This window comes from Abrus precatorius, unplaced genomic scaffold (genome assembly GCF_003935025.1).
Source record: "Abrus precatorius isolate BTA unplaced genomic scaffold, Abrus_2018 Scaffold7, whole genome shotgun sequence".
NCBI lineage: Eukaryota > Viridiplantae > Streptophyta > Magnoliopsida > Fabales > Fabaceae > Abrus > Abrus precatorius.
Genome location: NW_020874417.1, coordinates 644,448 through 669,891, shown reverse-complemented (window position 1 = coordinate 669,891; position 25,444 = coordinate 644,448). Strand labels below are relative to the sequence as shown.

At 31.2% G+C, this 25,444-nt stretch overlaps 3 protein-coding genes across 4 annotated transcripts; all 3 read right to left on the bottom strand.

Annotated features, from left to right (window-relative positions):
- Positions 1–101: 101 nt before the first annotated feature.
- LOC113873210 (probable beta-D-xylosidase 2) lies at positions 102–5,601 on the bottom strand. Its single transcript, XM_027511247.1, has 7 exons — positions 5,209–5,601; positions 3,188–3,466; positions 2,314–2,483; positions 2,107–2,204; positions 1,458–1,808; positions 963–1,376; positions 102–709 (listed from the first exon to the last, which is right to left on the bottom strand). The coding sequence occupies exons 1-7, from the start codon at positions 5,599–5,601 to the stop codon at positions 102–104; spliced, it is 2,313 nt and encodes a 770-aa protein (XP_027367048.1).
- Positions 5,602–15,871: 10,270 nt separating this feature from the next.
- LOC113873531 lies at positions 15,872–16,542 on the bottom strand. The gene has a single exon (XM_027511685.1). It carries the CDS (start codon positions 16,518–16,520, stop codon positions 15,942–15,944), a length of 579 nt encoding a protein of 192 aa, XP_027367486.1. The 5' UTR covers positions 16,521–16,542; the 3' UTR covers positions 15,872–15,941.
- A 6,629-nt stretch (positions 16,543–23,171) lies between these two features.
- Positions 23,172–24,714, bottom strand: LOC113873050 (universal stress protein A-like protein). Of its 2 annotated transcripts, XM_027511014.1 has the most exons (4): positions 24,363–24,714; positions 24,153–24,265; positions 23,953–24,071; positions 23,172–23,617 (listed from the first exon to the last, which is right to left on the bottom strand). In XM_027511014.1, the coding sequence occupies exons 1-4, from the start codon at positions 24,523–24,525 to the stop codon at positions 23,542–23,544; spliced, it is 471 nt and encodes a 156-aa protein (XP_027366815.1). In that variant the 5' UTR covers positions 24,526–24,714; the 3' UTR covers positions 23,172–23,541. The 2 variants fall into 2 exon arrangements, with proteins under 2 accessions (XP_027366815.1, XP_027366814.1); XM_027511013.1 differs by having other exon boundaries at positions 23,355–24,265; positions 24,363–24,653.
- Positions 24,715–25,444: the final 730 nt, after the last annotated feature.

Here is a 25,444-nt window from a genome sequence, read left to right as displayed (position 1 = left end):
GAGGTTACATAGCAAGTAATCTATTAAGATTTTGCAAGGAATCAAATGGAATGAACCTTGAGTGATTGGAAAGTAGATAGAGTAGATGTCACCCCAAAAATTCAGGACTTGATAATTCCAAGTGTCTGTGCTTGAAGTGATAGAGAGTGCTTAACATCACCAATGTGAAGACTGTGTACACCCATTGGAATTCTCCTAGTTCCTGACCTATCAACCACACTGAGGAGCTTGCAAACATGAATATTCAGTCTCACACGCTGCTGAGCCTTGGCAGCAACATGGACTTTCTCGAAGGCCACTAATTGCTTGTGTGGGGCCCAATGGCCATTGCCTGATGGCGGTGCTGAGAACACTAACAACGTGTGAGTGCCATCTTTGGATCCAACATTCTTAACGTCGACGTCAAGGCTGATGGAAAGCTTTCCACATCGTGCATGCGTCACTTTAATTGCTTTGTTTGCAATGTTGGAGCTATTGCCGTGGCGGTGACCATCCACGGGAACCGAAACTACCTTGGGTGCACTTGCTAATGTGTGAACAAAGTGGGTGTATGACAATCCGTAACCAAATGGATACACCACTGCCCCATTGTAAAATCTATAGGTTCTTCCAGGATACCCTTTGGATCTGCTTGCTCGCATTGCCATATTTGTCATTGGCAAGTTTTCAAGGTACCCTTGTGGGTACCATGTCATAGGTAGTTTGCCTCCTGAAATTCAAACATAACATTATGTTCTCTTTTTTATATGTTCTAGGTTGTAATGTAAATTTACTTTTTGGTATTTTTAACGTGTGTCCAATAAGAAATTTATTATCTCAAAATCATAATAAGTATTCAGTTTATATTTTTATGATGATTTAAAGCATTTAATAAGATGTATTATGTTAGAAAAACCGTTTTTATTACGTGGGCATTTTCGTATAGCATATTTGGGCCTACGATGGGCCATTAAAAGACATACCAGGGTTAGCAGTTCCAAACAGGATGTCTGCGATGGCAGCGCCACCAGCTTGGCCCGGATAACCAGCCCACAAGATGCCTTTGATTCGAGCATCATTTTTGGCGAAAGTTATATCCACAGGCCCACCAGACATTATTACCAAAATGATTGGACCCTTCGAGGCAGCTGCTACTTTTGACACAAGGTCTTGTTGACGCCCAGGAAGAAGCAGGCCAGTTCTGTCCACGGTTTCAGCCTCAATGGACTGGTCTAGGCCCATTACTAGAACCGTTGCATCTGCTTCTTGGGCTGCATTTATAGCCCTCGAGAATTGCTTGTCATCAGTACAAGCTACATTTGAACAGCCCAATTCGTGAATAGTCTTGGCGTATCTCCCTATTCCTTTTAATGGGCTTGTGTATCCACAAGCAATACCTGAAAAAAAGGTAAAAGTAAAGAGTGAGTTCCTTAATGGGCCTAATTTAGTTTAAAATTTTTAAGGGAATCAAAGCATACCAGCATAGTTGCCGATCATTGTGACGGTGACATTAGAATTGGGCCCAATAACAGCCACCGTCCGGTGACGTTGCGTGGAGAGAGGCAAAGAAAGGCCAGTGTTCTTAAGAAGCACAATCCCTTGTCTTGCGGCTTCAAGGGCGAGCTCTTGGTGGGCTGGGCTGCACACATCCCTTGGGCCAAGGTTGCCATATGGCTGGGCCGAAAGCTCCCCATCAAACATCCCTAACCTCATTTGGACCGTTAGTGTGTTGGATAATGCCCCATTTACATCAGCTTCACTTACCAAACCCTTTTTAACGGCATTTTGTGTATGCAATGCTAGAAAAGGCCCACAATCCAAATCCAAACCTGTAATATGTGAAATGTCAAGCCATTTCGTCTTCCCATTTATCATTGGGCTCCACAGTTAAAGCCCAAAAAGTGAACCTCATTAGTTGAACTTGGTTAAAAGTAACGTTAGCAACACGTTCTCCTAAAGATATTTTCTATTAGCAGTCCAATTTTTTAAAAGATTAAGATACCCATTTCATAAATTAATTACATTTTAAAAATTATCTTAACTTTTCTAAAAACTGATCAATTACAAAAGTTGTATTAACAAGTGCATATAAAAGAGTTAAAGTTCTTCTATGGTATAATAACTAGCCTGCTCTAATGGCATCGGCAGCAGCTTCTTCTGGCGTAGATGTGTAGTGTTGGCTAGAGTAAAACACCCCAACAGAGTCACAGTCTGATACAATGTAGCTGAATCATTGGAAAACAAACGATAATATTTATTAGTTTGGGATAATTTGTTTTGAAGATGAAGACCACCCAAAGAGTATTTGGCAATTGGCATTGTTTGTAAGCTTACCCATCTAGACCCCATTGGCCACGAACTGTTCGTTTTAGGAGGTTGGGGTCGGCACAGGTGGGGACACCATTAACCTGATTGTAAGAACACATCACACTCGCCACTTTCCCTTCCTTCACACACATCCTGAATGGCACGTTGAATGTGTCCTCAATGTCTTGCTTGCTAACCTGCCCATCAAGTTCATAGCAAGCTGCTACTCAAAATAATATTACATACATGTCCTCTTCTTCTCATCCTTGTTTCGATAAGGCTTGTCAAAAGTTTTAAACAAAACAACAAAAGTCATCCATGCCCCGACAACATCATCAATCATAAACATTATTGCGCACAAAACAATTCAAACGTACCTATCGTATTGTTATTTTAATAGAAACTATCATTCATTTGTTACACTTTTTCCTTAGCGTGTTCTTTAGATTTTCAAGGTTACACACTGAACCTTTAAGTTCTGACATTCTACATACAGAAATTGATGCAGCTAGAATTGAACTGAAAAATTGAACACAATAATTTAACATGTAACCCGAGTGATTCCCTATTTATTTAAATGAATACAATAATATTGTATTTTTGCCGGTGACAATTTATACCATAATCATATATACCTGATTGCTAATGTCTTACCGAAATTGGGAAGAGTATTTGCAAAGTCACTAAAGAATTAAAAATTAAAAAGGAATACATTCAGTGACCCACGTATCGTACGAATCACATCATCTTGTATTATTTGAAAGTGCTGAAGTGGGAAATTTGGCGCACACAAAGTGACCAAACTACTTCAGCAGTGGATAATATGAACATGAGTGGTGCACTAAGAAGAAGATTCCCATACCCTAATCAAAATTTTCACATACCATTAAATGAGGCGTACCTGTGCATTAAAGTGAAAGCGATCCATACCGTTCCAATTATCAAGGTCATAAGCTGTAAAGTGTTTGCAAGAAGCAGCCACCTTCAACCGGTTACCGTCTGTTCCCTGTAGTCCCCTAACATAACTGGCTGCATATCTACCGGCTAGCACGGGGTCTTCACCGGGAGTCTCCTGTCCACGGCCCCACCGTGGGTCCCTAAAGATGTTAACATTTGGGCTCCAATACGTAAGCCCAGCCGTTCCTCCATTGTACATTGCCCTTGCTTCGTCCGAGGCAACCTGCGTAGTGCCGGCGTCAGTTTCATCTTTTCTTTATAATATGAACGAGTGTTTCGAACAACTTTTCTTTTTGAAAAAAATTTAACGATTATTTTTTGCATTTGTATACGTCAAACATGTTCTTAAAAGGGTTCGTGGAGATTATCTCAGCCACTCAAACCAAATGGCTTACAAACTTGCTGAACGGTCACTGCCACTTGCATGATTATCAAGTTGTTAGGGGACAAACTTGAGTAAAATGGTAGCTGGCATGCCACAGTCACAATGATATCCAACTTGAGAAGTGAACCAATATCACCAAGCTTAACTGTTTTTTCTTTTTCAAAAAATGGCGAACTAATCATGGATTTGATTTAAAGCTACCCTTTTTATGGGGTACGAGTTCGTCTAATTTAATTTATTGCTCAGATAGAAAAGTATTAGAGCTAATTTTAAGTTATTAAAATATATGTTTGTGATAAATATTATAGTTTTTTTTTTTTATAAAAATGATTACTTTTAGATTCGTAAAATTAGTTTGGAAAATTAAGATTGACAAAACCATTATAAAATGATATGTTGTGGGAAGGAAATGATAAATGTTTATAATAACTTAAAAAGTAAATTTTTTTTCTAAACAAGTATATTCTCATAAAAAAAATGCTACCAATTTACTTATGAAAAAAAGTTAGTAATTTTTTAAAAATCTATATCAAAATAAATTAATTTTAGTGGTAATATAGGTCGCTTTCTGTTCAGAAATTTCATTCAAATTCAGTATTGCTGCAAGGAAACAGCCTTAAAAGGAGATGTCTTAGGCAAAGAAAGCGAGTCCGTTCTCGACGTTGAGCATAAAAGTCAAGCTAGAGAATTAAATCAATGTCTGACAAAACTTTGCATGCATACTGTACATAGAGTGATAATGCTACTGGTGTTACTATTAAGTATTTTCCTTGTATCATATTATTTATCTTTTATACTATGAATGATTGAGAAGAGAATTATGATTAATGTAGGAGAGAAGTATAGGAAAAAGAAAAGGAAGAAAAAATTTGGAGAAAAATGAATCAATATTAGCATGATAGAAAAAAAGGGATAATAATTATTTTCTTTCTTTCTTTGATTGTAATTATAGTAAAATAAATTAGAAACTATTTTAGTAAACAATTATACTCTTAAAAAAAGGGAGTTATATTATATTAGTGAAAAAAAGATCGGTAAACGATATTAATAGAAAATAGAAAAGGGTAAGAGGTTTCCAGTTACTTTGGCTAATGAGATAAGATTTAAAAAGAAAGTTGTCTTGGGTGTACATTCTTTCTTTCTTTTTTTATTTTTTATTTTTGGTAAACCAATCACTGGATTTTTTTTTTCAATTTCTTTCCTCCACGTACATTTTTTACATCACCCAAACATAATGCAGATATTTTAATAAAAATTAATTGCACAAATTAATATAATAAAATATTTTTAATAAAAATAAAATTATCAATTAATTAAATATTTAAATAAGATGTTAAAAAATAATTTTTTTCTTTTACTTTGGCTAATGTGATAATATTTTTAACCAAACAAAAAAACAACAAAATCTCAGCAGATAACAGAACAAAGCAAAACTGGAGTGACAATAATATATTATGCATATTAAATTTACTTTAAACCAGTTTTAATAGATTTTATAACATTATTAATTGCTAACAAAAAATATAATTGCTAAGAGCTTATAGTTTTTATTGAATATTGTAGGTAAAAGAAATCCTCACCCGTCCAATTGCTTCCCACAAAGACGCGTTAAAAGAAGAAGCGGTAGTGATGACTTGAGGGAAGCTAGTGGCGGCAGGGAATTGGCCACCGAACTTGGTTCCAGGACCCACATTTGAAACCCCATGAAGTGCCTCAGACCACCATTCATACCCTTTTATTCCAAGCCTTGGAACTGCTCCTGCATTGTTCACTAGCAAGTTAACCTTTTCTTCTAGTGTCAACCTTCCAATTAGATCCTTCACCCTTGCTCCTATTGGCAGCGAAGCCTTGCAAAATGCCAAGTTCTTTGTGGCGGGGTCTTTTGGGTCACATGCAAAGGGGTCACGTGCCTCACCACCCAAAATGAGAAGGAAGAGGAAGATTGTGATGAGGGGTGAGAAGATGGAAGCCATTTGGGAAAGGAGAAAAAATTGTGTAAGTGTAGCCGTAGGCGTTGGTGGTTTGAGAAGTTTTGGGATGAAGAGAACAATATATATAGGTGAGGGGACATATCCAATGCCATGTTGCAATGGATTGAGCTAACTATTAGCTGGCCCTTGGGTGATTGGATTTTCCATTATGTCTCTTTTTAAAAAAGTTTTTAGCAAAATGAAGCAACTTGGCTGGTGAGATTTCAATACAAGTTGGTGACTAACAAAAAAAATAAAAAAAAAGACCCAATTTATCAAATTAGCAAGTGTGGGAATCCACCTGCCGTATGCCGTTTTTGAACCCTAAGTATATATTATTACTTTCTTATTCATCACGAAAGTGAATTTAACAAATTTACAACCATGGGGTATGTTTCTAATGTTTGTTTTACACAGTTTTAGTTAATGCTAATTTTGACGACATTTTACTACAATAATCGATTCACACGTAATGTGCTCAATTTTCACGTAAGATTGGAAATAATATAAAAGATAATAAATATTGATAGTTTTAGGGAGGATTGGCGATCACTGGTCCAACATTTGGATGGGCATTGGATATCCTATTCCTGGTGTGTGGTTGGCCCTCGTTAGACATTAATAATTAGGACGTATTGTTAGATAGAGTACGTGCAATTGACTTTCTTTATTTTGATGGAAGCATTTTCAAATGTTTATCTGTCAAGCATAACTTATCTTGGCCAATTAAATGATTAGGTGGTCCAAAATTTCTTGTTATATCTGGTTTATTAGAAGCTAAAGAAGCTTTCGCCGGAATAAAGAAACATCATTTATCAACTAATGCATGAGGCAACTCATGACAATTGGTAGGCGTTCTTAATGTTAATTCTTTTCCCCTTTAGTAAATATCTATAATACAAAGAAAGTATTTGATTTTCTTGGTGTAGTACCAATCCATATATCAAATGTACCAATTTTCAAAATAAGTGGGATGACTTGGATTGGAATTTACTAATTTTGTTATATAATATGTAAATTTACTATAATTAATTGTTGCCGATATTGGTAGTTTGCTACGATATTTAATCATGAATGCATAAGTTGGTCAGTGGTTTTTACTCTTAGTTGAGCTGTTAATTTTATAGAATGGACTAAAACTGAACTAGCTTGAGTATATCACACACATTATTCAAAGGGAGTTGATTGAAAAATCAGAGACATCAAAACAAAGTGGAATCAGGTTGATCCAACGGAAAATAGAGATCAATAAAGCAGAGGTTAAAATTCAATAAAATATTGACCCTTCTCCAATTTGAATTTAATATTTACAGAAGTGCTTGTTGGTTGAGAATAGCTTCGCTTACAAGTGAGGTTCGGATCTTGGACAGAGCTTATGGCTCTGAACATATAACTTATTTCAAAACAATAGCCAGCCATTGTGGTGGATATCTCTTATCAATATAATTGCATAACCGAAAGATAAGAAAAACCGAAAAAGAAGAGAGGAAAGCATTACTTTGCAACTACAACTAGGTGGAGAACATTACATATTTTACACGCTATGAATTGAAAAAACATAACTTTTTTCTTTTTTCTTGGGGGGTGATGTTTTTTCAAATCTAAGGAAGGGAAATAATGTGGAAAAAAAACGGGGTGCAGTATTAGTATCAAAGTTCAAAGGAAAACAATGGCCTTATTTTTACATATTTGGATATGGATAATTGTAGCATCTGCACGTGGATGGACACAGGACAAAGTATCCACTTGAGTTTGTGATCAGTTTTAGTGTTGAAAGAGCATTAATGAAGACACCCATAATGTGTTCATTTTGTTCTTATCTTTGCTCCAAATCTAGCATATGACCTCACCTCTTTTCCTCGTTTTGGCTTATTAAGACTCAATACATGGAGGCAGAATTGAAAAAAATAATGTTTTTACTATATGGTATGTGAGGTATAAAATGCCTTTATCTAGTTAAATTGCTGACAGAATTAAGATTCGTATAAAAAATATTAGAACTTACTCCAATTACATTTTGTAGTATTGGATTCTTATTGTACAGGGATCTTCTCTGTTAAATAGCAATTAAATTACACAGTAACTTGCCTATACTATTTAATCGGGCTAGTTGTAGACAGGGGTGTTTATAGAACAGTCTAAGATTGATTTGTCTTATGTTTTATCCGATTCAATGTTTTAGTACAATTAGAATTTAACATGGTCAAAATTTGATAATGTATTAGATAAAATTAACTCGATATAATATCTTCATTTTAATATTTTATATTACTAGATTATAAAATAAAAAATTAAAACTAAAATTAACATGTATTTTATAATATAATTGGTAAAACAAATTATATAATATAAATATAATATTTTACTATCAAATTACTACGTCCTATTATTATAATAAATAATTATCGGACCTTAATTCAGATGATTCAAGTATAATTAAAATTTATTTTCAAAATAAATAAGTTTAAATTTTAAATATTTTTAAATTAACTCCAGGCCAAGATGAATTAATGGAAGTAGTGGAGTCTTAAACAACCCTAATTACAATTTAGACGTGAATTCAAAATGAAAATGAAAGCAAAAAAATTAAATAAATGAAAGACAAAAAAAGAACAAAAAAATACAAAAAGAGAATCCCTGGGAAAGTGGGAATTGAATACAGTACTGTTGTCAGGCGCCGACTCGAATAGCTTTATAGTGTTCGTACCAATTTATTATAACAGTATTCATTCCTTCTTAAATGTTTTGCCAAAAAATTGTATATTATACATTTTGTGGTTTGGATATCAATAGATTCCAAATTATGTTTTATATATGTTATTGTAGTTTTCTGTTTTAAATTTTATTTATTAAACTTCTTTATATTTCTTTTATCACTTTATTTCTAATCAAAGTAGTTTATTGAAAAAAATAAATAAATAGTGAGTACAAACATTGTTTATCTGGCAAGCTAAAATAAAAACAAAAGGTCAGCTAACAGAAACAAAAAGCTAAATGCTTAATTAATGATTGGGTAGATCAACCTCTTTAGCATAAGCTTCAATGATTCATATTCATTTGGTTAAGTTCGTATAGCTTTAAGCAACATAGAAATACATACAAAAGTCCGTAGCATTGACTTTTGGATCTGTTAGTTGTTACTAGTGGCCTACAAAGTGTACCTAAAATGAAAATCCACCTCAAGAATTTCATCATAAAGGCAAAATCACACACATATGATTTAAGACAACGCTTGCAATTGAAATTTACATTATACTTGAGCGCTACGTTTAAATGTATAACATTTCATACATTAGTTGTCATGCGCTTAACTGTAATTTTTTTTCGTTTTCAAAGATTTTTCTATGCCTACGCAAGCCAAGTAACCAAACAGGGTAATTGAGGGCACAAGATCTTTGTTAGGACCTTTGAACCAGTTTGAGGATGTTGCCATTAACAACCTTTGAAACGCCGTGCCAAGTTGGTAACACAGTTGCAAGATTAGCTTGACATTTAAAATACCATTCAGATTATATTTTAATATGATGCTTGTTTGATACTATGATTTAATCATATATAACATAAAATTGTACACTATATAAACTATTTTATCTCGTTTCCTCGAGTTAAGTTTATATATCAAAATGTCAAGCTAATCTTGCAGTAAATTAAACTCGTTCTATAAATATCCTTTAGTCATTATGTAGAGTAATGCAATATAATTATACATATATATGAATCTTGTGGTGAGAATATGACAAAAAGACATTAATATCAAATTCTAATTTATAATGTTATAGACGAGGTTCATAATGCTTAAGGTTGTAGATGACAAGTTGAATTATATGCTTTAGCCAATGCTAAGTATTAATTAACAAAGGTTAAAGCCCTCGAAGAGATCTAAGTTCAATTTTGGTTTAAGATATTTTAAGAGTGATATCAGATATATAGATAAGGCAATCAAGAGTGTCTTTAGATTGCCATCATATTAAACACCGCGAAATTTAATTATGTCAAGCTTCTAATAACTATAATGTCTCTTAATTATTTTAAAATTCAAAACACACTTTAAGAGCATTTCCTATTCCAAAGTAATAAGTCAATACTGGAAATAGATTTTTTAATTCATAAGAAACTTTCTTACTATATCACACATCATTTGCCTGAACTAAACTAAAAGATAGTTATCATAACTTTATTTATACGTTAAAATTGGTTTAATGTTGGTATAACCAGGTCCCAATTAACAAGCAAGCGGACAATAAATACACTATTCCCTTCACTCTTTTTTATTGTATTCTTTCGGTGTTATTATTATTAGGGACAAAAGTATCAAAGCTTCCGCATTTTAATGCATTTTGCTGACGAGGTCCAAGGTTTCTTAATTAATTGCATTTTCTATTCCAAAACCTACTAAGAATCTCTTATTGGTTAGAGACTAGAGTTTTGCCTCCATAAAAAGAGAAAAACCTTTTGTCAAACTTAACATATTTTGTTTATTTTTAGGTCTCAAACAACAATCCAATTGGTATTTAAAATATTTTTTTATATTCACTAAAAGACAAAAAGATCTTAAACGTTAAAATTGTCTTTATTAATATAACTTTTATCTAACATGTTAAATTATTAGTGTGATGATTATGTATTTACATTAATAATGGTGTGACAAATTATACTAGTATTTGATGTGCTAATAATATATATCAAATTTTTATACTAGTTAGTACCTTTAATTTTATTAAACAAGAATTATTCCCACAAAAATTAATACGAAGCCACACTGTTAATATATGACAATTTTTCTGTCCCCTTTTTTTCAATTATTTCTTATTGTTTGTTTTCTTTGTTTGGCATTATTATTATTGAGAACAAGTTTCCGTGCCTTTTGATTTTTATTATATATTCTGCGACAGGTACAGTAAAGTTTAACTTCATCTCAATTAATTATTCATTAAATTTTGGAGACTATTAATCAATATTCTGATAACATTGACTCGAAATATTTAATAGCAATTTTTTATATATAAAATACAATGTTTAATATTAATAATATATTTTTTAAAACTATGTAGTAACTCAATCAAAGTTTCAACACAAGTATTCTCATCAAATAGTTAGCAAATTTTAAACAGTAAGTAAATAAATAATTTTTTTAAAAATAGCTAGTATAGTTCTTGTGTATTTAACTATTTCAAAATTTTTTTGCTTAAATATATTATAATTATTAATTTATTGATGGAGATAAAATTTTAAATAAAATTTACTTAAATAAAAACACTAATAAAATTTTATAATTTTTGTCCTAGAAAATTAGAAAGAAAGGAGTGACTCAGAACAAGTGCATCTTACAAAGAATCAAATATATAGTTTAAGAAGTGCATTATAAGCCATGTTCCAGGTTCCTGAGAAAAGAATCAGAAAAAATTCTCTTATTATTACAGGGTGGCTGTGTTTTGGCATTATTTATTTTGTCTTTTGGGACGACCATTATACTTCTTCCTGTTATGTGTTGATCAGATAGATGATATGGCAAAGTGAGGTTGCCAGCCCATACTCAGAGCACATTGTGGACTCCTCAGCACGTGCTCTATGTTCCACTTCTCCTTTTGCAGCTGCAATCATAATCACTTTAAGTATATATTAACATACCCAGAGCTTCAAATTTAAGCAAAATGGTTGAAATATTGAAATGACCAATAGCACAGCTGTAATTTTGATAAGACATAACTTTGATGCACCATATAAGATATAATTATAGCATAAGAATTTATTTATTTATTTTTACATGTGTAAAGATGAATATTTTACTCAATTTTTTATTTAAATTTTATTTATTGAAATTTGGCACTTTTAATTTTATTAATAAAGTCACTCAACTTATTATAAGAGTAATAAAATAAAATACTTGTACGAAACTAATTTGATTCTTCTTTTGTGTACGTGAAACATAAACTTTGATTTGTAAAGATTGAAAACTTATAACAAAAAAACAGGATGAAAATTAATTTGCAAATCAGCTCAAATTATTTTTATTTCTAATAGTTCCAAACACAACCTTGTTGATTATAATTTCACTCCCTTATTCCTCTTCACGTCATCAAGAGGAGAGAGGGGCGTGGTGGTGGTTTGGAAATAATGAGGTGACTGATTTTGGGGTGGCATAGTTGACATGGGATAGCTTATACCTAATTGTAATATGTTGGATGTGGACGTCTCATTGATGAGAATTAATGAAGCAAAGCAAGTTATATGGATCCTCTTCACTGTGGCTTTTGAGATTGGGAAGGGCAGGTTCAGGTTGCGTCTGTGTACAGTTGTAGTCACACACACACATATATATATATTCATGCATCTTTCTGGATTATCATTTCTATAATTTCTTCACATCGATAATAAGCATGGATTCACAACCTAGTTAAGAAACTTAATACTAAAAAATGAGACTTAATAAATATGAATTGGACATGCATGAAATTCAATCAATAATACAGCATTTATTCATACTTTACTTAAACTATGCTTTTAGTTAATGTGATTATGATTAGTTTTTATTTTATTTTATTTTAAATAGTTTTAGTCTGCATAATTTTTCTTATAAAATCTATTTCTAGTTGACATGCATATTTAGTTATATCATATAATGTCAGGGACTATTTAAAAAGTAGCATGTGCATATTATGTCATTAATAAGTAGTAAGAGTACTACTTAAAATAATATAATTATAAAGACAAAAATTAATATTTTAAAAAAATCTTAAATTGGATTTTACTATATTTATAGAACTATAAAATTTTAAGGTTTTGAAGGTTCCTTTTCTACAACTACAAGCATCAATTTCATTTCAAGACTTTTCTAGGAGTTAAAATTTGACTTAATCTTATGTTTTATTGGTTCGAATTACTTTGTCTTTCATACAATTTTAATAATTTTGAATGAAAACAGCAACTTGAAGTACACGTTAAGCACACTCTTGTCGGGTCTCGTCGACTTGTCGTTGAACAGCTTCCACCATTGGACCAGAATAAACAGTTTCTCTCAAATGTTGGAGATTTTGGGCTAACATGTTTGGTATGTAGTAGGTAGGTCTTGCTTATAGAATTGGGCTATCAAAGTAAGCTAAACTACTAGGGAAGCTCATTCCAGTTACCCCGACAAAAAAAGAAAGAAGCTCCTATAATGATTAAAAAAAGAAACACCTCACCTTTTCTCAAAACTCTTAAGGTTTTTCTCTTTCTTTTTTTTTTATAATTTTTTTATCTAGTAAGTTTTCTTCTCTCTTTAGAGTTTTTTTTTTTACTTTTCCTTTTTTTCTTTCTGTAGCTTTATTTATTTATTTATTTATTTTAAATTACTGACTCCTTTCTTCTTTACAGTCAAATTTTGTTGAAGCTGCTTGAGCTCCACCACACCACAATGTCAAATTCAACATCACTATCTCAAATCAATTAGTCATATGTAACTCGGATAATTTTTTGTTGTTGGATTATTTGTTAAAGAAGAATGATATAATTTTTATTTTGTTATTTTAAAGTTCATAAAATTAATTTATATTTAGTTTTAAGCATGTGTAATAGGTAATATATATACACATTTATTTATTTATTTATATTGTGCATTAAAATAATATTCTTATTATTTAGCATTCTTTAATTACAAGTGAAGTTAGACTTTTCATTTATAATTAATTTTTTAAAAAAAATATATAATTGAGGACCAAAATCAAAGATAGATTAGCTTATTTATCTATAATCATTAATATGAGTTAGTTTTTCTGATGCTTAAGATGAATACAAAACTAAAGATAACAACAAATGGTTGAGCTATCAACCTGTAGTTTGGGGATGATCATAATAGCATGGAATTTTCAAAGTATACTTGAAAATATGGATCAGTTGAGCAAGTTGGGTGAACTGTATTCACTTCAGAGAGTCTCGATCAAGGGTTGAGCGTCGACACATGTCACACATCACAGGGAGAATGAAGTTTTATTATGCTTCCAAGAGACACATAACTAATCTCCATAGAGAAAGTGGCAAATGGTTTCGTGACAGGGAACTTAGTCGCTTGTAATGGTTGAAACATGGCAAAAAAATTTACATAAGCTCTCTTACACATAAATATGATGATTTTTTTTTATCTCCTGTTTCTTTAAAAATATATACCTTTTCTTTTTATGTAAATTTTATGCTTGTCTTCATTTTATTTTGTTTGTTAGGTGCTCATGCGACAATAGAAATACAAAATTATATGAAAAATTAATAATATGTAAAGGGACGAAAAAGTGAGGAAAAAATTACTGGATAGAAAAATAAATAAAAGACTTATTGAGGATATTATATGAGAAAAATATATATAACTATTACATTATAATTTTTATAAAGCATGAGATTAAATAAGAATTCGTGATATTTTTTTGTCCAAATTATATTGTTATAGGTATTATTCGGACGATAAAATAAACAACTATAAAGACATACCATCTAAATAAATATTAAAATTGTTTAAATTTTTTATAAAGAGTCAAAGTAAAAAAAAATAAAATTGCACTCAATCATGCTCGCACTATCAGATAAATTATGAAGTAAGTTTGATGTATTTTTAATGGGAAAAGAATATGCTATCACTGAATCTTGCATTATCTAATGATTAATTGTTTGTGTAGGAGGGTTAACCTTTTTTTTAATGTTAATACATTATACTTTTTTTTTAACACTGCTAGTATATTAATATTAAATTCAAAAAGAAATTAATAACATTGACAACAATATATGAGAACAAATTAAAACCCTGCAACTTGTGGGTAAACTACCTTGCTTCATGGAGGTAGAACGAAGAGTTCAAGTACGGGAGAATGCACTTACAAGGAGAGATTACTTCATTAGTTCAAACAAGAATGGTGGGAAATAAATATTATAATAATAAGAAATTAAAGTAGGTATAGAGGAGAGGAGGATACTTACAAGTTAATATACAAGACAATTAAGAGGTTTTCGATTTCTTCAATTTTAATTAACATAGATGTCCCTTAGAAGTATTGTAAGCCTCTAGCAAATTAATCATGAACAGTTAATGAAGATAACTATAATACAATACGAAGCAAGTTAAATTCATCATAATCAACATATCATGAGTTACTCAAACAATTTGAAGATGATGAAGAACATAATGCTTGAACATTGGAGCTTTCTCCTCCCTTTCTTTTGTTGTTGAGCTGTGCTCCGAGTTCAATGATAAATTTATTTTTTAAAAAAAAGAATTTACATACAAATTTTGTACGTACTCTTAAATATTTAACCTATATTGTATATTTGAATATTTTTACAAAAAAAAGGGGGTTAATTTTATCTCATATCCCTTAAATTAGTGTGATAGAAAATTCATTAATAACAAAATATAACATAATTTAGTTTTATTTATCAATTGAAACATAAATTAAAAGTTAAAAAGAAGAGAGAATATGGGCACAAGTATGAACTAAGAGTTGTGGGTTGACTTTTCTTTTTGTTATATCTAACATGGGTGCTACAAGCTGAACTACTTTATTTAGGTGGAATCTCGTCCCTACAATGGTACCATTCCTTTCTATGGCCATGAAGTATGGGAGTAAATAACTGCAGAAAACACTATCGATACCAAATAGAACACAAGCCTAGCTTAGGTGAGGCAATATAAAGTTATAATGTAAGTGAGTTACAACTAAGGGAAGCGCGATTTCCGCTGGAAGCTTTTGAGTCTGTTAAATTACACTTTACTCTGTCTAGTTCATATTATAAGCTATTATTTTGAAAATAGCAAGAAAAAAGTGAATTTTAAAATTAAAATGCAGAAAGTGATCGAGATTAAATTTGACGGTATCAAATAAAGATAAAGTATAATTTTGTTAAAATAGTCAAGAAAATTAATTTTAATTATTTTTATCAATCTATATAATTTAATTAAAGATACGTTATAAAAACAACTAAAGTAGCGAAAATGAACAAACTGAAGAAATTAGTGCGCGATTTCGTTCGGGCAGCTTTACAGTCTTTACTATCCAATCACTGAAGTGTTTTCTTGACACCCATAGAATGAGGTGCGATTTGGACAGGGAAAGAGAGAACCTATATATATATATAAATAATATAATGTAACAGAAAACAAAGAGAAATATTGAAAAAGAAAGAAAGAAAAAATAGAGAATAAATATGAGGTGAGTGTAAAGATATGACTGCTCTGAATAAAACGAGAATCTTTTACCTATGATATACATGCATTCAACAGGCATGCCACTACCACAACTCTGTTTTTACGTTGTTACGTATAAAGCCCACACAAAGCCAAAACATCTTCACCGATTTAATAACCATAATTAAGATAAGTAGAACTAAAAATTCTTGAGGAACAACCAGTGAGTGAGCTTTTTCTCAATATGCTTCTCCTTAATGGTGTCCAAGCTAGGTTTCCACCCTTTCCCTGATAATTGCCTATTCAAATACTCTGGTCTTCCTTCTAACAATTCAGGCAAAAACTCAGAAAAATCGCACCTCTCTTCCTTCTTGCCCATTTCCTCTTCCTTTCTCTGAGGCTCCACAATGGTAGTGGTTTGGCATAGACGTGTAAGCCAAGGAAGAAACCTTGGAGAGCACACAAGATACTTTGATTGCAAAGCAGAATTAACCATCAAGAGAATGCGTCTACTTTCTTCGCCGCTCAAACCAAGGGGCTTCCCTCGCCTCACTGGAAGCATCAAATACACTTTGTTCATCTCTAGCTTCTTGTCAGCAGGTAATGGAATTGGCCTTTTCTGTTTCACTGCTGCATTGAACTCAACAACTACTTGTTCTGGGTGCTCCAACATCACCTCTGCCACCGTTAGCGGTTGCTCAAATTGCTGAACCGACCCATCCCAGAAAACTATTTTGCCTGTGGTGTCTGAAGGACGAAGTGAGATTTGGTTTCCCATCTGAGACTTTTTGTGAGTAAAATGTGATTTTGAACTGAGTGGAACTATAAAAAGAAGCTTGGGTTTGAGTTGTGTTATATTGGGGTTTGGAAAAGTACGTAACAGGCTTTTTGATGTTTGTTAAACCGCACCATCTTGTGACGCACATAATGGGGGACTCGGTAGTTTGGATTTAGCTGAGTCGTTAACTTTTATGTCAGTTACAACGTTACTTCAGACTTTGACTTGGGGCATAGGATGTCTGCCACATTTATTTATTTCCTTAAAAGAATCAATGCCACACTGTTAATTCTAGCCGGGGATGGCGATTCGGATTGACATCAAAGTTAGCCAAATGCTAATTCGCCATTCTATTTTTTTTAATTAAAAAACATAACAAGCCACACAAATTTAAATTCAAGATTACACGTTAAATTAAAATAATTTATGTATTTAGCAGTAGAATTTTTATATTTTTAACTTAATTTTGTGTAATTTAAAAATATCATTTTTTAATGAATATCCTGAAGATATTAGTTAGCAAGACCTTAAAAGTTAAACAACATTTAATTTAAAGTTTCATTAAATTAATTTTAAAAATTAAATCTACTTAAAATATGTATATTTGACCTGTTTTTAATAAAATATATTTTTATATTAAACAAGTGTTAAAACTGATGGATACCCAATTAGATTTGTTCTATCAGGAGTCAATTTACAATGAAAAGAAAGAAACATATATTGAGATGTAACTCATTTACTAACTGGATAAGATTATTGGGGGTGTGGTGTGTGAACAGGTATGTGATGTAGTAAAATTTTATTGAGCACTCCAAATTCTCTCTCTTTCAGATTGTGTTACCTTCTAATGCTAGTGACGTTCTACTTTATTAAAATGAAGTTTTTGTTGCTTGCGGGTACTATAATTGCAACCTTGTAACCTTTTTCTGTCGAGAGGTAGTAGTCAACAGCTAACGTACATGCGTGCACAGCATCTATTAAAATGGATACCCTATGTTGTACGCTATAATTAATCTGATGAGCCATCAACGACGTGAATTATGAGGAATGAGTTTGGTCATGACCTTGACCTCCTGGATGGAAGCACCAGATATGTGCCATAATTCAAGGCAAACTTAACGCGCAAATCGTAATAATAGACAATAGTTAGATAAGAAAAATTAAAAGAAAAGAAGAAGAAGAAGATAAGATTACGGTGATATTTAGATTTCGTTGGTCAATGAATCATAAAGATTTACAACATAAATTTAGAAAAAGACTCTTTTTTTTAGTTAATTGACTTATCTCTAATCTATATGTATTATCAACGTGTCTATTTATCACGCATTTAATTTTTGTTTGTCTGCAACTCTACTTATACTCATCCTAACATAATGAATTATAAGGTTTAAATGTATTTTTGTCACTAAAAATACGATTATATTTAAACTTTAAAAATTACACTGATTATATGATTTTAGTCTTTAATATAAGATTTGAACTACATTTTTTAATTTAAAGAAATAGATAAAAAAAAATCCATTCGTAAGTAGATATTATATAAAAAAGGAGTATGTATTCTAAGAACACTGAAAAATTTTCTGGATGGATTATAACCATTTAAACTAATTGCTCCAATCAAGTGACGTCATAAAATTACATTTCAAATTCATGCAATTAATAGGATAAAATTTAAATTATTTTATGAAATATAAAAATATTAAAAAATAATTTCATTATTAATTGGTTTAAACCATTACTGTGATCAATTCAACTGAATCTTAATTAGATCAAAGTGATATGCTCATGCTGACTGTCAATTTAACATTTAAAAATAAATTATGTTTAAATAAATGTCCATTTCATAATTAATTTGGCTATATCACATGACGCGTGCAGTTTTAACGATGGTTATTATTTGCTTTTGACGAAATTAAAAATGAGAATTTTTATCTTCTTGAAACGCGACATCTAACTTTTACATTTTATATGAAGTAACATACACAATCTGAAACATAAAGTTCACATCAAAATTTAGTTTAAACCCTTTAACCCTTACACACTATTTATTGTATCCAAATCATTTGACAGGAAAAGACCAAAAAAAAAAAAAAAAAGACTATTTTAAAGTACCTGAAAAAATTTATGTGAAAAATATGACTCTTTAAACCCTTTACATGTGCAAGACTAATTATTTTATGAAGACTAAAGTTGTCAACAATAAATTCTTTTAAGAATAAGTTATATATTAAATTGGAAGTCTTTCAAAATTAAGAGTTTCTGAAGGAACAAGTCACGCATTGTCTAGGCTTCTAGTTATGTTTTTAATATCCAGAGTATATTTAATTAGAGGTCATAAAGTGTTTACATATTTACATTTGAGTTTTAAACTTGTATTATATTTTTTTGGTCAACGAGTTTTTAACTTGTAAAATAGCTTATAAGAGATGTGACTTGTGTCCATGTGAGAATTGGGCTGATATATAGTTCAAATAAACTTATTAAATATTTATTCAACAAATTTTTATTATACAAGGCTTAATTACTTTTTTAAATAAGTAAAACAATATTTTAATAACCATGTTATTTTTATAATTTAAATAAATTTCCTCTTTTTTTTAAATAAAAATGAAATGGCACAAGTGTTTTCTGGTTGTCTTAAACCCGTCATTGCATGAACAGTCCCTTCAACAGTGGATGATGAAGAAATAGTGTGCCAGAAAGATTTCTCTAATGCTTCCTTCCAATAACCAGACTCTTCTACTCTTGGTTTGTGTCTTAGTACTTTGTTTTCTATTTTACTCGCAATCATTCTATGAGTTATATTATCGTTACTGTATGTTTTTATAATATAAAATATTATCCAACTCTTTTCGTCACGTAATATACTTTATTATATAATTTTCTTTATTCTCTTTTTGATTTGTACACAAAAATTGTACAAACTTACCATACAACCAGCATATTTCTTATCCTTATTTAACCTTTTACACCTTAACTAAAACGAAATTTGATCTATATCAATGTCAGTTAACCAATTTTGGAGGCTAATCAATAGAGGCTGGTTGGAGTAGGTAGCAATTAGCAGATGCAAAAGAGTGATGTAAGAGCTCATTATGAAAAAGGCATATGACAGAAGTGTCATAAAGTGGACAGAAAAAAACACCGAATAGAAGGAAAAATTAGAGAAATCCCCACACAACGGCGCTGTTTAGGCATTTTGGGACCTTGTTTCTGTTCTTGGCATTAGCTTGTGTGTGTGCGCGATTTCCACGTTCTATTTTCACGTTAACTCATAAGCTATATATGTTGTATTTAGTTGAACGTACGTTTGCTGTATATTGTGAGTTACCATATGCTTTTTCAGATTAGAATCATACAAACCCGAATGAGTTTACAAATCAACTGGCAAATTTGACAATAATATGTGTATCCAATTAAACCGATCTATTTAATCAAAATCACTCGTAAATTAAATTTTGATCTAGTGCTTCGATGGAGATAAGGAGGAAGGCAAAATTTAATAACATTGTTTTAGACTCATTATATTTCATCGAAACACAAGTAATTTAAGTGTCTTCTGTCGACTACAAAATTTGTGAAAGGGAAAAATTTGGCAATAAGAACGATTGTTTCCTCATCTACCTTCCTACGCAATGAATTTCATCCATTTTAGCGTACAAGATTAAAATGAAGGGAAAAAAAAAACGAAATGTAAGTTGGAGTGTTAGATTAGAATTGACGGGTGAAATGAATCTCAGGGTGATTCTAGAATAGTGTGGAGAACAGGGTTCCATCGTCGTTGGGTCGGTAAATGATGACAGTGTATTCCGACAAGTTTCCCTTTTTCTGGGAAACTGCAAACCTCAATTTCTCCGTCAGTTCCACTAAACGGCGAAACCTTGCTCGTCATATTCCAATTTTTCTTTTTTCTTTCCGCAATCGCCATCTCAAACTCCGAAGCCTTGCAGTGGAGCCTGCTTGCCGGTGCCACCAGGTAAACCTTCCCAGCCACAAGCTCCTGATCGGCCGGTAAGGCCGAAATCCGCCGTGTTCGGCGGAGATCCTCGACGGGCGTGATGACGTGGCCGAGTTCTTCGATCATGAGCTCCCCGGATCTCACAGGTAACTTGATCTCCCTAACGTTGCCTCGTGTGTCCAAAAGCGTCGCCGTTTTTCTACTTCCACCACTACTCTTCTGTGTCCGACCAATACAAAGAGAGAAACAAGAATGAGAAGCAGTGTTGCCCATGTGCGTGACGTGAATCAAAGAGGATATTATATATATGAAGGTGGTGGTTATGGTTGATGTGTGCGATTGGAAGGGTATGTGTGAGGGTTTATATAGCACACAAGTGACGAGGTAAAGTTGAGTCAAAGGACTGTGCAAAGGACGCGATTTTGGAATGACGTGAGAGTTTGGTTATTCGCCACTTTGGCTTTGCCAGCTTTCATCAGTAAAACAAAAAGCGCACCCAACTCGTTTTTTCCCCCTTCATCTTCCAAGTAGAAGTAGTGCCGTCATTCTATTAAAAGATAGTACATAGTAAAAATTATTATTTGTCTTTAAATGTATATTATAAAAATTAATTTTTTGCAAAGAAAAACTGTTTCATTTACTGAGAGCCAGTGTTTATTATCCTAAATATTACTCTTTGTTTGAAAAGATAAATTTATATATATTGTTTCATATATTATTCTCAAAAATTTAATATCTTTTTTATGCTTAAAAATTACATAAATTAATTTTTCTTTGAAAACTTTAATTATATAAAACTAAAATATAAGTATTGGTAGCAATTTTATTAAAAAATTATGTAATCATTAAATTATTTAATATTTAATTTTAAATTGTCATGATATTGACTTTATAATGTAAAATTATATTAAACGTGGAAAAATGTGTTTAATGTGTCTAAAAAAATATCTTTTGTTTTGCATTAAAAAATTAAATAAAAATATAAATAAATAGTATGATTGTATAGTCAAGATTTACTCTTTTTCTTCATTCTCATATTTAAAAAGTATTTTCCGTAAATATGCTCCCTATTTAATTATATGAATAATAATTGAATAACATATTTAATAATTAGGGAGAAAAGTGCTAAGCAATAAACAAAATTAAAGTCAAAATTGAAAATTAATTTTTATAACTGTAAAATAAAGATAGAAACTTACTTTGATGTATGTATATATAATATGGTAATATTATAATAATTAATTTTAGACATTTATTAATTGTATGTCTAATAAATATCCCTTTTTCAAGTTTCGAGCGTCATATCTTAACCCATAATTTTGACTATTAATAATTCTTGAATTTTTTATTTGTTTCATTTTGTCTTAATTAAATGTTAATTCACTAATTAGATAATGATTTTTTATTCAAAAGTAAATACTTTTCAAAACTAAAATTAAAAAACGATAGGTGGCAGAAGAGAGTGAAAGTACTACCTAATGAGTAATTAGTCTTCTGATGATGTTTTTCCTTATTTATTAAAGTACAATAACTCATATTTTTTTAAAATATAAATTGTTTACATTTTTCTCACCTAATAATGCACATGAATTACATCACACTAAATAAGAGTGACACGCTTTTTTGACTGAGACTAAGTTGATTTTCCGTCTGTGGTCCACGCAAATATTGAATTATTTATGTTGACACAATCCCACGTAATATAGCATTACACGATCTAAAGTATTTTTTGGGGTAAAAATTGCAATATTTTTGAAGTTATTTAAGGAGAAAAAACACAAGTCAAAGTAATCATATTATATTGCTTTTAGATTCCTGAATATGTCTGATGAATAAGTATATGAGTAAAGGATCCCTAGTTGACAAGTACTGCTTTCCAAAATGGATAAAATCCAAATTCCAAAGAATACTCAACTGTGGTGGCACTATGCTGCCTGTTGGTATCCCTCAAGTTCACTTTGTTTGATTCCATCGCAGAGTTGAATCGGAAGAAATTTCAGTAAAGAATCAAGTTTATATTTTAATCCATGAGTGATTAGCTCATATAAATTGGGAGATATATTTTAGAGAATAAAATACAGAATTGTTGTGTAATCTTTCAACTGACTTTTAAAATTGATTTATGTTGGACTGGATTTGATCTCAGAGTGAAATTCAACCTTGTATATATCTGGCTAGATAGCAATCATAAAATTTCAAAGGTCTTCTCAAGCTCAATGCTTATCCAGCAAATCTAGTTTATATCTGTTGATTTACGGAATTAGGTTGTTTACTCATCATCAGCAGCCAATTAGGAACACCTAGTGCTTGTTTATTATACATGAGCTAGTGAAAATTTGTCCCATTTCCCTTGGGCATGTTATCTCTTCACTTCATAAATCCTCTCTTATTTCACAACTACTAAAATATTTGTAATGTTCTCTATTTGGTACAAATTGCTTTCGAATGGTACGAGCCTGTGTGAGTCTCCAAAGATAAGGGAAGTGTCCAAAATGAAGGAAATCGTTAAATTATATGAATATGTGCTTCCACCAAATCAGCAATATCTGGACTTGTGTGTGCTTATAAGAAACAGTGCGGCTTCGGTTTTTCGGTGGGTTGTGAAGCTTCTGATATCATGCATTTGCATTGTAGGGAGATGAGTTTGATTTACTTTACAGACACTTTGTTTATTAATTGGCATTACTTCATAGATTCTGATCCCTTGTATATAAATTATTGAAAGAGTTCAAGTTCTATCATTCTCACACTTTAGTTCATTTCTACTATTTTTTCTTAACCAATTGAATAAATCGATTACGCACCGTGGAAAATATGTAACCAAGGACTACTTTATCAACTCCTCAAAGCACTGAGCAATTGTAATTTTTTTTCTACTTTATATATACAAAATGCAAGATACACAAATAGTAGGCAAGGCAACAACAGGGTGCATGTAACTGGTGAAACTATGCCCTCGAACATGCTTCTTGAGAATCAACCACTAAGAAAGAAGATCATACGAAAAGCAAATCAGCAGAACATCAGTGAGAAAGAGATATGATAAAATGGTACTTAATTCTCTTATGGGTGCTTCACGATTACAACAGGACATTCTGCATGCTTGGCACAATGATCACTCACACTTCCAAGGAGTGCCCTGCGTGTTGGAACGAAGAAAGCAATTTAGCTATAGTTCAATTATTACATACTTCTTTTCATATATAACAGCTGCCTCCAAATCATAGTTCTATTATTACATACTTCATTTTATACTGTAACATGACTTGTAAGCTTTTTTTAATTACATTAATATTGATCCTAAAAATTTAATCTTCCAAATTTGTACGTATTTACAAAAAAAATCGAAAATTTGATTTATGTTTTCTTAAAACTAAAATCTTATATCTAACAAAATTTTAAATTTTTAACCTTTCCAATTAACATATCCAGACTCAACTTCAGAAATAAAAATCAAAACTCTGTTAAAGTTACCTCTTAAAGAATCCATAGCCATGACTTCCCATGACCAAGGTATCAGCTTCTAATTTCTTCACTGCGCTGCATATTACATCCTTGGCATCTCCTATACCAACAACCCTCTCAATATTGATCTGCAAATTCCTAGTCAGTCCCGCACATTCAATTTCAAAGAATGAAAAATAGAAGAAAGGGACTAAGATAAGGTGGCCTACATCAGTAGCGTTCAAGTTTCTGAAAATAGCTTCGGCTCTCTCCATGACAGAATTAGCCAAGTGCATATTATACTTCTCCATAGCATCAACAACGTCAGTGGAAAATATATACCCTGTAAAATATCATACCACGGTTACAAACTTTAGTCTAATTAAAGGAAGAATTAAAAAATGTATAAAAATAAAATAACAAGAGTGATAAAGTGAAACCTGCAGCATCCAATGAGTAGAAAGCAGAGGGTGGACGAACATAAAGAAGCAGAAGCTTGTTGGTGGTGTCGGAAATGAGATTTGTGATACACCATGACAGAGCATACATGCTCTCTTTGCTCTCATCTATAGCCACTACAATCTTTTGCTCTCTCTTTTCCATGCCTCCAGAATTTTCAATAACAGATCACGGAAGCAACTGGGATTATATATTTGTAGAAGCTCAATCATGTACTTGATCCTAGGATAATTCCAACTGGTATTATAAACCCGTGGATTCTTCTGAACCATGTAAACAAACAGTACCCATTGTTCCTTTATCCTTGTTTTCAAACTGCAGCTGAATGTCATTGTCAAATAATCAAATCAGCACGACACCTATATATTAAATTGATATTAATTACTGAAAAATTATGTATTAAAGTTATGATTGCATTCACTTTTTTATAAAATTTATGCAAATAATTTGTCACTTTTATATTTTTTTAATTTATATTAATAAAGTTTATAATCAAATTTATAATATAAATTACTTATACTGTTAAATAAAAGTTACAGAAATATTATTTTTTAATAAATTTTTATTAATTATTTAATTAAATTTATCTAATGATAAAAGAAAATTTTAAAAAATGTGTTGAAAATATCTTGTAAATATCTTTCGGAGACTATTAAAATATATTAGTCTCTCTCTCTCTCTCTCTCTTCAACATTCTCTGAAATATCCTAGGAGTAACTTTCACTTGGACCCTATCTCTCTGAATTGTGGACAAACATTTTTATTTATTTATACTTGTAAAAAAATGCATTAATGGCTAAATTAATGTTTAATTTTACAAAAATAATTGAAAAGATATCACAAGATGTTTTTTTATAAATTTTATCCATACAATTTAATCTACAATAATCAATCAATTAATATCTTTTATGTCTATTTCATTTAGAATTGAATATAATTAATTTTAATAAAAAATAATTTTAATTGATAAATATAATTGATATATGTTAATTTTAATTATATATTTTTGTTGGATAATGTATTTTTCATTTGTTGTAAAAGAAAATAGAAAAAAGGAGATTTT